Below are 16944 nucleotides of genomic sequence, written 5' to 3'. Positions count from 1 at the left end.
GAAGAAGAAGAAGAAGAAGAAGAAAGATTTTTAGTACTGTACCTTTAGTGAGCTATAGATAAAAAGAAATGCAAAGCAATCTTAAAAACTGTATACAATAATGTTATTGTTAATATAGTAGAGCAAAGCAAGAAAGAAATTACGTTCCTTTCCTTAGGAACCAAGATTTTTAGCCTAAAGGAAAGAATAAAACCAAAGAAATAGACCTTCATGATAAAAAAATTTGAATAAAAAAATATAAATTCTTGATTTATTTTTGCCTTCCTAAAAAATATATTTTTTAAGCTCTATCCTCTGGAAAAGGCCCAAAGCTATGATAACCCATTAGCAAAGAACATCTGCAGCATCCAAATTCTTCTCCCCAAAGGGAAGTAGGGATCTTGGGGAAAATGGCTGATTTGTTTGGGGCAGAAAATGTGCAAGTCGAGTCTAGGGCATCTTGTAGAGGCAAAAAGTGATCAGGTTATAAAAGAGTAATAACGTTAGATCAAAAGGATACAAGACCAACCTGAAGGGACTAACACTGGGCAAAGATGGGACAATCTGAACTTCAAAAAGAATTATGATTACAAAATTTTAAATACAAAAGGAGTCTCCCAGGGAAAAAAAAAAAAATTTTTTTAAATACAAAGACAGGGCAGCTGGGTGGCTCAGTTGGTTAAGCGTCTGACTTGATTTCGGTTCAGGTCATGATCTCATGGCTGTGAGATAGAGCCCTGCAACGGGCTGGTGCTGGGCATGGAGCCTAGTAAAGATTCTCTTTCTCCCTTTCCTTCTGCCCCTCCCCTCTCTAAAAATAGAAATAAAAGAAAATATAAAGACATACAAATCTATTCATTCACACTGATATTAAAAAAAATGAGCAAACTCATTTTAATAGGTGCACCAGGTTGACAACATCTAAACTGAAAGATCACTGAAAGTGGATAAACAAACATTATGTGCCTCCTGATGTGACACAATAATATTCACCACCATCTATGAAGTATTCTTGTCTCCTACTACCACAATTGAACTTCAGTATTATTAAGGCTTTAGATCTATGAGTTTACAGAAAAAAAAAAAATGGTGAATAGAGGAACAACTTAAATGACACCAGAAGGAAAAGATCTATGAAATCTAGAATGCGGGACATTCTACAGGAAAACATGTAAGTGGCATGAAAAAAAGAGGGGTGAGGGGTCGACTATCATAGATTAAGAGAAGAGACTTAAGAGCCGTATCAACCAAAGCAACTGCAAACAAAATATATAAATACATTTTTGAGACAATCAGGGAAATATGAACATTGAATAGGTATTAGATATTAGGGAATAATTTATTTTGATATAGATGATAATGATATTCTGATTATTTTTTAAAAGTAATTTCTGTTAAAGATAGACACTAAAATGTTTATGGTGAAATGATACAAAGTATGGGGTTTGCTTTAAAAGTACTATAGCCAAGAACAAATAATTTAAAAAAATATAGGGGAGGGATTAGAGATAAAATAAGATTGGGAAAATGCTGATAATTTTTGAAGCTGGGTGATGGGCACGTCATCTATTTAAAAATTTCTGAAATAAAAAAATTCATAGGGAGAAACATTTCCATTTATGAAGTTTTTAAAGAACACCAATTGTGGTTTAATTCTGCACTATTACAGGAAATTCTACTTATTTTATAGTATGTCAAATAATGTAAATATGTATTTAATGCAATATGCAAATACATAGATTTCAGTCTAACATATAAATTGAAGGGATAAGAAAAAAATAATTATCTGGAAGAGAGAAGACAGAATTTAAATTACTGATTTAGAAAACTTACTTTTAACAGGCAATGGAATAATTGATTAAATAGGGATATTAACCAACACATTCAGCCTAATATACTGATATCCCCCCCAAAAGGCAAATACTTAAAAAATAACTGAAAAGGTTCTTTTAAATCATAAAGCTTACAAAGAACTGATCTTCTATGAAATTTCATGTTATTTGTTATCAGGAGTCAAAATAACACTCACGTTTTGAAGGAGTTGCTCAAACCAGTCATATCCAGTATCTCTGCATGCTGCAACCTAAGTGGGAAAATAAGGTGAAATTATCAAAATTAGAAATTTACTTAAAAATCTGAAAAACCATGACCAAAACCAAAACCTTTGCTATGGTTTAGCATGAGGTATATAAATGTCTCAATGTTCTCATTTAAAAAATTATTTTTAAAGAAAACTATTCTTTTAGTAAACCAATAATTTACTGATGCTAAACAATTTTATTTTAAAAACACTTTAGAAAATATTCAAGAAATTAGTTTAATGTATTGAAATTAAATAAAGTATTATAGGAGAGGTGGTGGGAGGATGGGTGAAATAGCTGAGGGGGATTAAGGAATGCATTTGTTGTGATGAACACTGGGTGTTGTACGGAAGTGCTGAATCACTATATTGTACACCTGAAACTCATATTACAGTGTATGTTAACTAACTAGAATTAAATAAAAACTTTAAAAAATATATGATATTATATTTTGAATAAAAACTTCAATTAGTCAGAAAAATCTGTAAGGTTTAAAACAACACAAATAAAAGTGTTTGCTTATTATTTTCCTTCTAGATAGCAGATTTAAAGACATGAGTGAAACAGAAATGAACTGGTAACTGATAATGTTCAAAATATAAAAAGTATTCTGGGTCAAAAAAGTTTATAGCTTACGTGTATAATTAAACATAATGAAACCAATCTTAACTCATGTTTTCTGAAAAAGTACTATCTCATTTTAGGTTGCTATCCCATCCCTGGGCTACTGTTACCTATTCATCCACTTCTTCCCCTCTCAGCTTTGGAGAATTTCAGTATCAGTGCTTAAGTGAACGAATGCCAAAGAGCGGTTATGTAGAAACACCAATCTCATCTTCTTTGCATCCCTTGAGTATCTCCAGAAATGTAAAGTAAGGGAAGTACAGTTGATCCTGAACAGTGCAGGGTTTAGGGATGCTGACCCCTTGCACAGTTGAAAATCTGCGTATAATTTTAATTTCCCTCAAATTTAACTTTTAATAGCCTATTGCTGACCAGAAGCCTTATCAATAACATAAACAGTTAACACATACACTGTATGACATACATATTATATACTATATTCTTACAGTAATGCAGTAAGCCAGAGGAGAGAAAATAGTAAAAAAAAAAAAACCCTAAGGAAGAGAAAATATATTTACAGTACTATACTGTATTTACTGAAATAAATCTGTGTATAAGTGGACCTGTGCAGCTGAAGGGTCAACTGTAGTATTAAATGTCAAGATTAACCAATTATCTCATCATTGTTTCTATCTCTGTAAGAGGGGGCGGGCCTAAACTAGGTTTGCACCCACAGGGACCACACGTTTGTTCGAGTCCTTACCACATCAGTGATGTTTAAAATTTTCCTTGTCATTGCTTCTTTGTCATTGTGTGGAGTTGGAGTAAACCAGAGTTTTTGGAATGTTTCATTTACTAATTTCTAGAAGAAAAAAAATTTCAAACTACACAACTACAACAAACATGGCAAAATTCTCAATCCCAAATTCTCAATAAAACCCAAAACAAAGTTGAAGCACCTGACTGGCTCAGTCAGTAGAGCATGCAACTCCTTTGATCCCTGCGTCATGAGTTCAAGCCCCATGGCAGGCAAAGAATTTATTTAAAAAAAAAAAAAAGTCCGAAAGCTATAAATAACTAATCAAAACAGACTACGAGGAATTTTTGGCATCATTTTAAAAAACAATCATTAATTTCTTAAATTTATAATCTTTTTCAGTTGGTAAAAATTTTAAATAGGTGATACTATGCCTAGCCTAGGAAATCTGCATAATATACACTCAAATGTTTTTGATCAAACTAAAAAATATTTTTACTACCTTTGGGGAGAAGTTGCTAAAAACAAACACAAAAACAAATATAGAGGCAATCATATACACATAAATTCATTAATGAACAAGATTAAACTTTCAAAGAAGTATTTAACTTAGAAAACCAAATACTAATTCGATAATAAACTTCCTACATGTAATGTAATCACTATAATGACATTAAATATTATAATTTAATTGGTTGAGAAATACCAGATTTTATTAATGTAAGATCTAGAAATAAAAATGCAAGAAAATATGTCTTTTTTGAATTTATAATAAAAATGTTGATTTGCTTATAAAGGCTTTAGAGTCATATTTTACACATATATCAACAAAATTTAGATAAACACTTATTTAAAACACTAATGAAAAGTGAATTTTAAAGTAGTCACCATTTCATCTTACCTTAATGCCCTCTTCATCATTGACTCTGCGAATCATTTTTACACACATTTCTGTAATTTTTGGAAACGTTGGTTGTTCAATACAGATGTCTCTTAGAATCTTTATTACCCTTTTCCTGACACTGATACCAGTATCCTAAGAACAGAAAAGTACTTTTAAATATTAGAAAAATCAAGATGCTCAGATGTATGAAATGTGATAAAATGAAATTAGAAAATAAATACCATCAAGCAGTCTATTGACTATTAACATGATAAAAATGGTCTATATATTTCCTCTTTCTATGCTTTCTTATTAATGTTACAATAAATATGGGTTATCATATTGTTTTACTTTTAAAATTTGATATCTAAGACATGCAAAAATATTAAATAGCACGAACATGACACTAGAACATAAGCTCACGACAATTAAATGGGATAACAAATATGAAGCTTTTAGAATAGTGGCACTTAAACAGCATATGAAGTATTTTTAACAAAAGTGTTAAACCTAAATCTAATTGAACTATTGTCCCTATCATCTGATGGTTAATAAGAAATACAAGAAACAAAAGAACAAATTAAAACTATGAGGAAATAACAAGGCTGACCCTGGTCTTTTTTAAATGAGTCAATGTCATGGGGGAAAGTGTACAAAAAAGAGAATACTCTAAATTTTAAAACATGATCAACCAAATGCAAAGTACGATCTTTGACTGGACTCTGTTTTAAAAAAAAAGGCTGGAAAAAAAATTTTTTCCACCAATTTTTGGGACAATTGGAGAATTTGAATATAATCTGGTGATTAGATGATATTTAGAGACTGTTAATTTGGTTGGGTGAGGTAACGGTTTTAGTTTATAAGGGCAGTACCCACATTTTTTGGAGAGGTGGGCTGAAGTATCCACAGAAGAAGTAACAAAATGTTTGATTTAATTTAGACTAATTTAGCAAAAAATAGAAATGAAATACGGGGGTAGATACATGAGTGTTCATTGCACTATGACCCTTCACAAAGTTTCATAATTAAAGAGTTTTAAAAATAAATAAAAAGCACTGGACACTTAATGTACAAAATTATTTCCATTATGCAGTCTGACAATCATGAAAATATTTTAGGATATACTACTTGGGTAGGTGTTGTCAGCTCATTAGCTTTGAGAATCTTACTGATTTTACCTTTCATTCTTGAAAAGACTAAGGCACTAAAAGGAAAAAATTTCTCCCACTCTTCCCTTAAAATCTTTGTTTCAATCAAGATTTTATGCTAGTTGAAGCTGAAATTATCTTGAGCTCAGTCAAATATATTCTGACAGCTGACTAAAGGTGATAAACTCTTGTCACTGTGGGAGTACCCAATCCTGCGTCCGATAACACTTCTGCTGAGTTAAGAGAAATCAATATGCTTGCAGTGGGTGATGTGGAGATTCCACAGATATTCTGTAATGCCAGTGCTTCCTGTTTCCTTTTCCAGGAAAAGACTTCAGGGCCAGAGAATTCCATGACATACAAGAAGAGAATATCTTAAATAGTATTTCTTAGGTTTGTTCTTAAGACTCAAACGGCTTTCTCATTTCATTTGCGGGTGTCTAAAGCTTGTCATAATTCAGCTTTAAGGAAACATGCAGATATACAAAAAGGATCCAAAAATATTGTCAGATACAAAAATTCTGCACTTAGCTCTCAATGAAATATTTGTTCCTGTTTATATACGTATATACAAATTTACTCTAGATTCCTGTCCAAAATATTTATGCCACTGTAGTTCCTATCATTTACTTAATGTAAACTTGCATCATTAAAAGGCAGTAGAAACTGAAAAAAGGAGTCCAATTTTCAACAATGATTTGTTTTACAGTATTGAGCAGTCCTCCTCTTGAAACATGTCCTTCTTCAGTTCAGCCTGGGGCTGAGTGTGCTTGAAATCTGTGTCTCCTGCCCTTGCTGGCACTCTGTCCAATCATTAGGACTCCTAGCTCTCAGCTCAAGGTAAGGTAAGAAAGGAGGACCTTTTCTCTGCTTTCTAAATCTGGAAGACTGGAGACTAGAATCTGCCCAATGCTCTGCTGCCCAGCCACCACTTTCTGGATTCGATTCTTGGCACCAGGAGTACCTGTTAGCTTCCCCTGTCTTCCAACCCACTGACTTGTCAGCACTATAGGGTCACAAACCTTAGCTTTTAATTTTTAATCTGGTTTAAACTATTTTTAGGGTGTGTATGTGAAATAAACATTGACAGGTTTTCTGGGGTAGTGGGGGGGAGGGAGAAACACATCCCCCTTTAGAAAGTTGCCACAGTACAGAGATTAGGCAATATAAATATATAATTGAGATCTACTTTTCTAGTTTAATAATTAAAAAAATGTGATACTAGAAAGGCAAAATTGTATTTATGAATCACAATAAAAATGACAAAACAAACATACCAATATTCTTTCAATCAGCATATCATAATACTGTTCAGCAAGCTGAGGTCGACAAAGAACAAATCGACCTAATAACTCTACTGCTGCTTCTCGAACACTAGTGGAGTTATCCATTAATCGTCCATGAACTCCTCGTTGCATATCAAGCTGAAGGAAAAATGAAGAAAATAAGTAGAGCTAATATTTTAACTTGAACATAGTACTCAAATAAGAAAAATCATTTGTGCTGTTCTTTACCCTTGCTAGAATACTGGGGTCTACAGCAACAACCTCAGATAAACACTTCATTGCTTTTGTTCGAACGGCAATTGCGTTTTCACCAAGAACTCGAAGGATCTGCCAAGCAAACATTGATATTTTCAAAATTTTAGAACATGTAACATTTAACAAAAAATAGCATGAAAACATGCAAAAGAAATGAAAATAAATATTGTATTTACATCCCTTTAGCTTTTATATGAGTAAAAGATGTTATCTTAGTGATCCAAAGTTTTAACTTGAAGGTCAGTACAGTAAGTGAGATATTCTATACCTTAGGGCCTTTCCTTTATCCTGGCATTCTCAATTAAACTTGTTTTTTATTGCTATGTTTCATTTGCAAGGACACGTAGCCCTATTAAAACCTTGTTATGAGTAACTAATTCAGGATATTTAGTATCATTTAAGTAATAATTTGGTAACTGAATAATTTATTTTTATAACATCATTCCACCTATACCATATATGTATATTCATACAGATATATACCCATTTATCTGTAAAACAACAATCAATATGTAAAAGGCATACAAAAAAAAAGACCTTTAACAAATATGAAACACAGAAATAAATGCTACTTTCATAATCTTTTAAAACATCTGTTCTCAACAGTAAAGAGACATGCTACCCCACAAATATCCATAATCAGAAAAATCAATATCATTGCATAAGGAATTCTGGTCCAGTTTACCTGTGTCAAATAAATATCAAAGCTCTGGGCAAACGGCCTCATAGAGGCCAAGTAGCGAACAATCAAGCAAGCATCATCATAGTCCACAGTATCAGAGTTCATCCTACAACAAAAAGTCATTAAATTTTATTTAATTTTTTTGCAAAGCAGATAAATAGGTATCAGAGACATAACTGAAAATGTAAGATGCTTTCTCTCTGGATCTTACTTTAATGTGCTGAACTGAGAAGGTGTGGTTTTGATAATGCTTCTAAGAAACTTTTTCCGGTTTTCAGCTCGATGCATGATTTGACCAGTTGTCTCAACTTCCTTCGCATGATGTGTTCCTTCAGATGACTCTTCATCTTTTTGTGATTTCATTGCTTTTTCTGTTTCCAGAGTTGTGTCACGGAACCACTGGGCTATATAGAATTTGCGAGAAAACTGAAAAGAAAATAGATTAAGACTTGAGCTTGACGAAATTAACAAAATTTCAAAATGAAATTAGTAACAACATTTCCAAACCATCGATAAAGTGCTCACTATAAGGAATAAATATTAAGGTGTACTTTAAAGCAACTTCCAGCAGATAAAGACAGATTTTAAGAAAGCTGGAAGGTTTGACTGCTGAATGATAGAAAACTTATTATTTTACTTTGTCTTAACACTTGTATTAATGATGTCAAAAGATAATTTGATAAACACAGTTGTATTAAATCTAGAATACTACTATCAATTGCTTAACAAAGGACAGTATCACACATAGGTCAGTAAAATTAGATAGATGATAGGTAAACTGGGGAGGTTTAGAACAATAGGATACAGGGCTAAAGGTAAAAACTCTAGTTACTTTCAAGATATCACCTTACTTCTTTAAGAAATACACAGCCAGTTATTATTGAAATATTTTAACACTGAGGCACACCTATAATCTGTTCCTTTCAATGCAGACTGAAAACCAGCTGTAGTTGGCTGAAAAGCTTAGTTATCTCTTTAGACTGTATATCCCATCAGCAAAAAAAATTTTAAAAGTACCTAATAAATGCAGTTTCCTAATACAGTTTATAAATTGTATATATGAACCTATTATACCGATAATTAGGATATATAAGATACATAAAAATATAACTAAGGATTATATTTAAAAATATATACACATAGAATTCTAATACTTTCTTTTCATATGCTACTAGATCACATCAAGCACAACCTGGGCCATGTCCACTGTGAGAAGCAATGATCTAGCTCGGTCTCAAAGATAACTATGAAAAGATGTCTATTTCTCATGTCACACCATTTTAGTGTAATATAGCATCTGTACCAGAATTCCATATAAGACAAATGAATCTATAATCATTCTTTTTTGTTTAGATCATCAAGTATCCTTTTGTTTCAAAAATCAGTATTCCAAATAACTTTCCTTTTCAGGCCACTTCCAAATTTTCTTTCAGACCCAATTTGAATTTGATGTGTTACTTCCAAAAAAGGGAGAAAAGAGTCCTACCACTAGTGAAGGATCGGTCTCAGTGTTTTCATCCAAGTAATCAAGCAATGCTTTCTGCAGTTGTTGTATTTCATCTTCTCCTCCTGAAACCTACAAAATAAACCAAGTAAGAACAAAAAGGATATTACTAGTGTACTTTAATAATTTATCTAGTTGTAGACACAAATCTGAGGGAAAAAAACTGATAAATGATAAAAAATGAAAATATAAGTATACCAACTGAAAGGAAAAAAATGCTACTTTTGAAAAACATATTATTAATTGATAATATGGGACTGGCCTTTATTTTTATGAACTATATGTCATCTTTTTCTGAAGGTGGTGCATAGGTAGTGGACACAAAAATTATCAGAATAATGTGTTAAGTATTCAGAAATGTGAAGGTCCTACCACTGCTTTTCTATATGGGAAAAAAGAGGCAATTCCAAACTTTTAATCTAAAAATGGAAACTGTTATTATCTATTTTACTATGTGTTATAGGTGTCTTTGGGATATTTAAAAACATCTGGAAGAGAAATACTTTTATTTATAATACAAAACAGTACTTTATTTCATATAGGATATTAAATATACAGCAGGTGGGCTGTTCACTTGATCTAGGAGCAGAAAGATACTAAATCTTTAGGTCCTGAACAATACATAGCAAGAAACTGTGAGCTGACATTCATGCCTACAGCTTATACTCTAGCTTTACCACACAAATGCCAATATGGTTTAGAATATCTCTAAGTAGAAAACAAAGATTAGAATAACCCATGTTCTAAGAATGTGGCGAAACTGATACACGGAGAAATTCATCATAGCACTGTAAACTAGGACACTGTAAACATCCAAAAGCAAGGTGGAAATATGTCAAGAACCATAAGAATATTTACAAATGACCCCTCCCCCTCAAGTTTTATAATGTACAATCTACATGATCAAATGTAACAAAGAAGTCCTACATCCACTCTAAGAAATACTGAAAGGAACCTGGCACCTAGATCTTGGTTTCTCAATTACCATTCTCCAATTAAAAAAACCAGTAGTATTTGGAGAAATGGCAGATTCTAGGGCTGAGACAAGGAAAGTAAAAGAGGATCGAGGATCCTGAAACATCCTGTTGTGCCACAAAGTTCTCAAAGAAAGATGGGAATCTATCAAAAAGATATAAAAGCCAGCTAAAAGGGGCTCTCACTGGTTCTATCTAGGACAATATGAGCATTAAAATAATGATAGCAACAAATTATAACCTATGAAACAGAATAAGAATGGCTGCATTATATGAGATCAGAGTATCGTATTAATGGTAATTTCTTGCTTTTGAGAAGTGTACTGGGATATTTAATCAAGAGTTCTTGTTTATAGAAAATATACACTAAGCAGTGGTTCTCAAACTTCAGTATTTATTAGAATCACCTGGAGGATCTATCAAAAAACAATGCTAAGCCCCACCCACAGGAATTTCCGATTCAGTAGGAGAGTCCTGAGAATTTGCATTTCCAGCAAGTCCCTAGGTGATGTTAATATTTGTGCTTCTTGTGCAGAGAATCATATTTTGAAATTCAAGGGTAACTGGGGCATTAAGTTTGTTAAAATAGTTCAGAAAAAAAAATGAACACACAGATATGCATGCATATATATTTTGCATGCATGTAGATACTGCACAAGGATAAAGCAGATGTTATAAATTATCAACAATTAAGGAATTTGGGTGAAAGGCTTGTGGGAACTCTTTGTATTATTCCTCTTTTTTGTAAGTTTTATATAGAAATTATTATATTATGAATATAAATTATTTCAAAATACAAAGTATACTAAAAAAATGTAAGAGACATTTCTAATGGCCAGCACGAATATGGCTATGAATGTTAAAAATAGAAAGAAAATGAAAACAGTTGTATACGGTAGGATTAGAGATCATTTACCTACCAATTTTCTTAAGTAACTTTTAGCATTACCACCACCTGACCCACACTTAAAAAAAAATAAGTGAAGCAATAAAATATTTTTTCTGCCAGACATGAAATATCTATCTAACAAAATGAAAGGAAGTCCTCCTTACCTTTCCCCAATATATCAAAATTCAAAGGTATAAAATGACTTGATTAGGAATGCTAAATGATCATCTTAGTAAACTAAAGATTTAAATAAAACTTAAACCAAACAGAAAACAGCATAATACATTCATAAACGCAGTTCGCAGAGAGTAAACTAAGGATTTATATAATCACTTAAATAGTTCCTATTAGACACTATAATTCACCCTAAGGTATTAACTTCCTCTATGGGGCTTTTGAATAGCCCACTTATAGAAATGTAAGATCTTACTTTGAATCAATAAAATGAATTGCAATACTAATATAAGAATACCTGAAGAAAGTACTTAACTAATATTTATCTGCATAATTTTAATCCTTTATCTCAATACCTGTTTTAAAATTCGTTCTATAGACCCTTGATCCATTTTGCTTGTAACAGCATCTTTCCTTAATCGTGCAGCAACAGTTCCAAGGTAATCAAGAGACGCCACTCTTAAAGCCATCTCTGTTGACTTGTTACTGAATTGGTGAACCTAAACATAAAAATAATTTTAATTTAATTTAATCAATTTATAAAATTTTAATAGCAATTTACCATATAAATTCTGAATCTATGTTGTATTATCTGAAATTTAAACATTTTTTTTTGCTTGTGATACTGTTCCATAAGAAACTGCCTTTGACAGTTTCTGGAATCTGAACATTTTCATTTAAAAAAAGTATAGATTAAACCTCCCTAAGAACACAGTTGTTTTCTTTAAATGTAGGCCCAACTGCTTACTTGTGAAAAATGGGATATTACCGACTAAGAATTTCTTATGCTGGAATTCTAATGCCTATGAAACATCTTGGTTTCAGAATAGTATTGATACATTTTCTGGTTCACAAAATGTAAGGTCCCAAAAGCTTTGTAACAATCTGCGTTGCACAAGTTTAAATATACTTTAAAAATAAAAAGAGAAATCATAACATTTCTTTGCATTTTCCTATTGTATTACATGAGAACTAGAAAGTGTCATGTTTTTAAAATACTCTTAATGATGACAAAGTGTTCATGTTAATCAGTTTCATGCTTTGAAAATAACTGCAGTAACTTATGACTGTTGAGATGCTTTTAACTAACAATATAGCATTTCCAAACCAAAGAAGAAAGTTTTTAAAGCACTGCTATCTTATGTAATGAAATGAAAGCACCAAAATCACAAGATTTCAAAGTTTTCTACAAAGTACTGACAATACTGTGTACAGTTATGCACATGCAAAAGTAAAGATGCAATGGTCATATTTCCTTACACATTTTTAAAGAATTCATCATCTGTGAATCAGAGTACATCCTCATTATGTTGTCTTCTAGTAATCTAATAATCTTTAAATGCTATACTCTTACCAACAGTCTCCCTAACAAACTAAGGAGTAGTTCAGCAGCTGGCCATTCAGGCTTATTGACTGTTGAAAGAAGGTCTTGAACAAAATTTTCAAATAGTGGTCTGTAATCTTCTTCACCTTGCTTACTACCACATCTGTTCGAAGATAAATAGTGAAAAGGCTGTGAATTTTAGGTGACATGTCCACCAACATGATTGAAATTTTGTTAACTAAGTTTTCTCTTCCCCATATCTAATGTATCTAATTAATACATTAAATATAACATGGCATAAAATGAATCTATTTCTCAAATTTCATTCTTCCCCCTGCTAGGGAATTCATTTATTGCCTAGTACAAACACTACTTTCCAGCAAGTACACCATATTTTTAAAAATGACCACTCCTTCTCTGAGATTACCACAAATTCTTATGAAGGTTGACTAAACCTCTCTCTACAAACTTTCCTATTCAATTAGAATTCCCAAAATTCACTGAAGAAAAATTACAGAATTTCAATCTAGTATTTCAACTTGTAGAGTCAAACATATAAGTAAGTTCCCAAGATTTTAATATTTCAAATGCCTCATTTTAAAGATTAGGGAGACCAAGGACCAAGGTGACATAGTCAAGATTCAGGTTATGGAGGAAATTAGATTAACCATTTACCTAAAATAAGTGAACTATTTTCTATACTGCAGAAATAAAAATCAGAGTATGATGTTAGTTTTGCTCACTTTTTAAGGAAGATGGAAAGGAAGTTTTGGGCTGTTCTCATGGCTGTTTCATAAGAGTTGGTAATGACAACATCTTGGTCAACCTAGATTGAGAAAAATGAATTTACATAGATATAAGAAATAATAAAAAAAATAAGTTCGTTCAGTTGCTACTGTCATGTTATTACTGAAAAGGGGTGACACATTTAAACAATAAAAGTTAATGGGGCACCTGGGTGGCTCAGACAGTAAAGCACAGACTCTTGATTTCAACTCAGGTCATGATCTCAGGGTCATGAGATCAAGCCCTGCTATGGGCATGGAGTCTGCTTAAGCTTCTCTCTCTCCCTCCCTCTGCCTCTCCCGCTCTTACCTCTCTAAAAAAAGAAGCTTAAACTATTCTTTTTATATATAAAGACAGAAGCTACAATTAGTAAACACATCTCAATACTTTGTAAAAACTAAATGAAAATATTGAGTTCATTTTAGTTTATTAAAATACGAAAGAGTAACATGTGGTTAGCAAATGCAGTATCAATAATTTCTTATGATCTAGGTCAGAAGAAGAAGAAATTGATTGAAAATACAAAAAGAATTTAGAAAAAGCCATTTCAAGTTCAAAGTTTAGGAAATGCTGCAATACAATACAAAAGAAAATTTAATTTCCTGAGAAATTTCAAGATTAAGCTATAAACAGTCAATTCAAAGTTTTGGAAACCCAAAGGTGAATAAATATATGAAAAAGCTCACTAGTTACCAGGAAAATGCAAAATAGAACATGGTATCATTTCAGACTGACTAGACTAGGCAAAATCTAAAAGAAAGAAAGTAAGCTAGAATACTACTTTTTTGAGCAAACTGACAAGTTCTAGTAAAGTTAAAAATACACGTACACAAAAAAATACATGTACACTATGATTTTAATATTCTACTTCTAAGCGTACCTAGAGAAACTCTTAAGTCGTGATATAGTTATATGCCAGAGAATCTGGTATTAGTTATTATGTACTAAAAACAATGTTGACTGAAAAGAATAGCTATAAATATGTCACTATATCATTTACGTAAGTTTAAAAAATTCTACGTCAAATGTATGCAGATAAATAAATAAATAAATAAATAAATGGAGGGAGATAAACATTCTCGTGATACCTGTCACCAAAGACAAGGAAGGAAAGATTGGAGAGAAAAAAATCAGATTGGGACAATGACCTCAAATTTTTGATAGGCATTTTTCAGTTATTTACTTACTTAATTATATACTACTATATACATACACAAAATTATGAAAATAACACAAGAGAGAAACAAAATCATTCCTGTTTCTTTTTAACCTTTAATAATACTATAAGAACCTGGAAAAATTGTAAGCTTTGATGGGTAAAAGCTACAAAACCAAAAGCAAATCTTACAGTTACTCAACAGGCATAAACTCATCTTCTGCATGAGAATTACATTAATGATATTACAATTATGTTACGCAGTAGTACAGATATCACATATTATAATATTCACTTGCACATTCACTATCTGTCTTCAGACTTAGTGGTTGGTATGAAAGGCTAATTGTTAGCTATTATCATTCTCATTTTATAGCTGAAGAAACAAACTCGGATTAAAATGATCCGTATGTCTCATGACAAAATAGTCAGTACCAGAACTCACGTTTCCTAAAAATTACTCTAGTGCTCTACAAGGATCCTAAAGACCAGCCATAAAGCCCTAATTAAGAACTTCAGTTTTATAAGAATGGAAGAGAATTTAGGAGCTTCTTCCTATAAAAGTACAAAGTTATAAAAGATTCCTTACTTTTTTATTTGAGTCCTCTTCTGAATTGGAGTCCTTCTCTGATGATGGTAAGTGTACAACACACTGAATTAGTTGCAAAACCAGTGCTGTAACCATCTGAATATACATGGGCTCTCCATCCATATCACTACTATTTAACCTTTAATGGAGAAGAAAATATTTAAATCATACAAAGAATGAAGAGAATTTCACTCTACATGTTATCGATCATCTGAAAATTTCAGGATGCTTTACTAACATTTCTAGGCATTATCTTTAGTGCTTGTAATAGTGTCCTTAAGTCTAATTATTTTTAATAAATTAGAAAAAGTACCAATTTGATGTCTATACATACTTACAAAATTAAAATAGTCAAATAGTCAAAGGAAAATGCAATATTTAATACAAATTTCTAACTCTATATGCACTGCAGACAAAGATTTATACATGAAAAATATCAAATGATTTTTAAAATGAGGCAACTGTCTTCTAGATTTCCAAATGCCCATAAATTCTGGTACTCATTTTCTTATTAAAATCTGCTACACAGTCAGCTCTTGATCATCTGTGCTAGGCTATGAGGGCAGTGGCATAGAATATAAAAAACCAAATTTAAATCTTTAATTCTAAAGATACTGTAAAGGTGTAAGAATTTTCTTATATTCTGATAGCTTTTCTTCAGGTTTAATAGACTATACACAATTAGTCTAAAAAATTAAGGTAAAAATAATTATTTTACATAAGACAGCCTTCAAAGCAATCTCAATATAACCTATATGCCAGGTCAACACACTTAATCACTTAGGATATTATAATAGTTATGATAATGATGATGATTCCCTATGACAACGAAGACAATAATGCTAACTACAGCAGTGGATAACACTTCTTTGTTACCCTGTGCTTAGTGATTTAAGAGCATTTAATCTCCATGTCTATTCTCCATACTGCTGCCAGAGTAATCTTCTAGCTTTTAAAAATACTATTTAATGACTTCCTACTGTATAAAGGATTAAATCCAAGTTCCTTAGTATGGCTTATAAAACACTTGAATTGTCTTTGACTTTTTCAAGCCATATTTCCTATCAGGGCTTAATCAGGGATGATTGTGCCCCTCAGAGGACATCTGCCAGTGTCTGGAGAAAATTTTGGTTGTCACAATTGGAAGGAGGTGGGTAGGTGGTTCTCTTGTCATCTAGGAGTTATAGGTCAGGGATGCTGCTAAGCATCTTACCATGTACAGAACAGTCTTCCACAACAACGTATTAACTGCCCAAAATGTCAACAGCAGCATGACTGAAAAACCCCAGATCTTTACAACTGAGAATCAATGAACTTCAAGTCCCTCAAATGCACACTGCTTTTTCACATATCTAAGCTATTCTTCATGCTGCTCTGACCGAATTGCCTCTCTTTTATTTGATCACTAAAATAAAAATCACAGATGATAAGGAATAAATTTATAAGGACTACAATATAATGTAATTCTTCACTGTACTTAGCCTTTGCTATAATTAGTTACCTGAAGTTCCTCAAACTCCTCTTGCTGGTTGGTAATCTTGCAAGTGAAGTAAAAATTTCTTCCAAAATTAACTGCCTATGTTTTTCATATCTTGAGAATACCTATTTAGTAATTATAAAATTTCAAATTTAGTTTATTTTAACTATCTGAACACAAAAATGATATTATATCACATGATAAAAAATATCACCTGCCATTTACAATGAAAATATTTTCAACATCCTCAGTGACAATGACTTAATTTGCACAACTTTTTCACCATTAATTATAACATTCTTGTAGAAGCTAGAGTATACTAGTTTCATTTAGAGGAGTATACTATTGTGGAGATGGAAAGACAAAAGTTAAATGATTTTAAACAATTCTGGTTTAATTGTAGATATTAAGGAATTATTAACTGAAATATATTTTT

General features: G+C 31.8%; 1 protein-coding gene across 4 annotated transcripts in view; it reads right to left on the bottom strand.

Moving 5' to 3' along the window:
- Positions 1–16944, bottom strand: part of NIPBL (NIPBL cohesin loading factor) — a 188463-nt gene that overhangs the window by 35222 nt on the left and 136297 nt on the right. For all 4 annotated transcript variants that reach the window (XM_026506828.4, XM_026506827.4, XM_044387039.3 and 1 more), the window contains 13 exons: positions 16533–16633; positions 15032–15170; positions 13244–13326; positions 12531–12663; positions 11533–11676; positions 9122–9211; positions 7847–8061; positions 7639–7741; positions 6927–7025; positions 6690–6836; positions 4283–4417; positions 3388–3486; positions 2009–2062 (listed from right to left, as the gene is read on the bottom strand). In XM_026506828.4, the coding sequence (XP_026362613.1) occupies positions 2009–2062; positions 3388–3486; positions 4283–4417; positions 6690–6836; positions 6927–7025; positions 7639–7741; positions 7847–8061; positions 9122–9211; positions 11533–11676; positions 12531–12663; positions 13244–13326; positions 15032–15170; positions 16533–16633 (1542 nt within the window). The remainder of the gene's footprint in view (positions 1–2008; positions 2063–3387; positions 3487–4282; positions 4418–6689; positions 6837–6926; positions 7026–7638; positions 7742–7846; positions 8062–9121; positions 9212–11532; positions 11677–12530; positions 12664–13243; positions 13327–15031; positions 15171–16532; positions 16634–16944) is intronic.

The sequence above is a fragment of the Ursus arctos genome, unplaced genomic scaffold, assembly GCF_023065955.2.
Source record: "Ursus arctos isolate Adak ecotype North America unplaced genomic scaffold, UrsArc2.0 scaffold_15, whole genome shotgun sequence".
Lineage (NCBI taxonomy): Eukaryota > Metazoa > Chordata > Mammalia > Carnivora > Ursidae > Ursus > Ursus arctos.
Note: the sequence above shows the minus strand (reverse complement) of the source record. Positions and strands in the feature narration are given on the sequence as shown.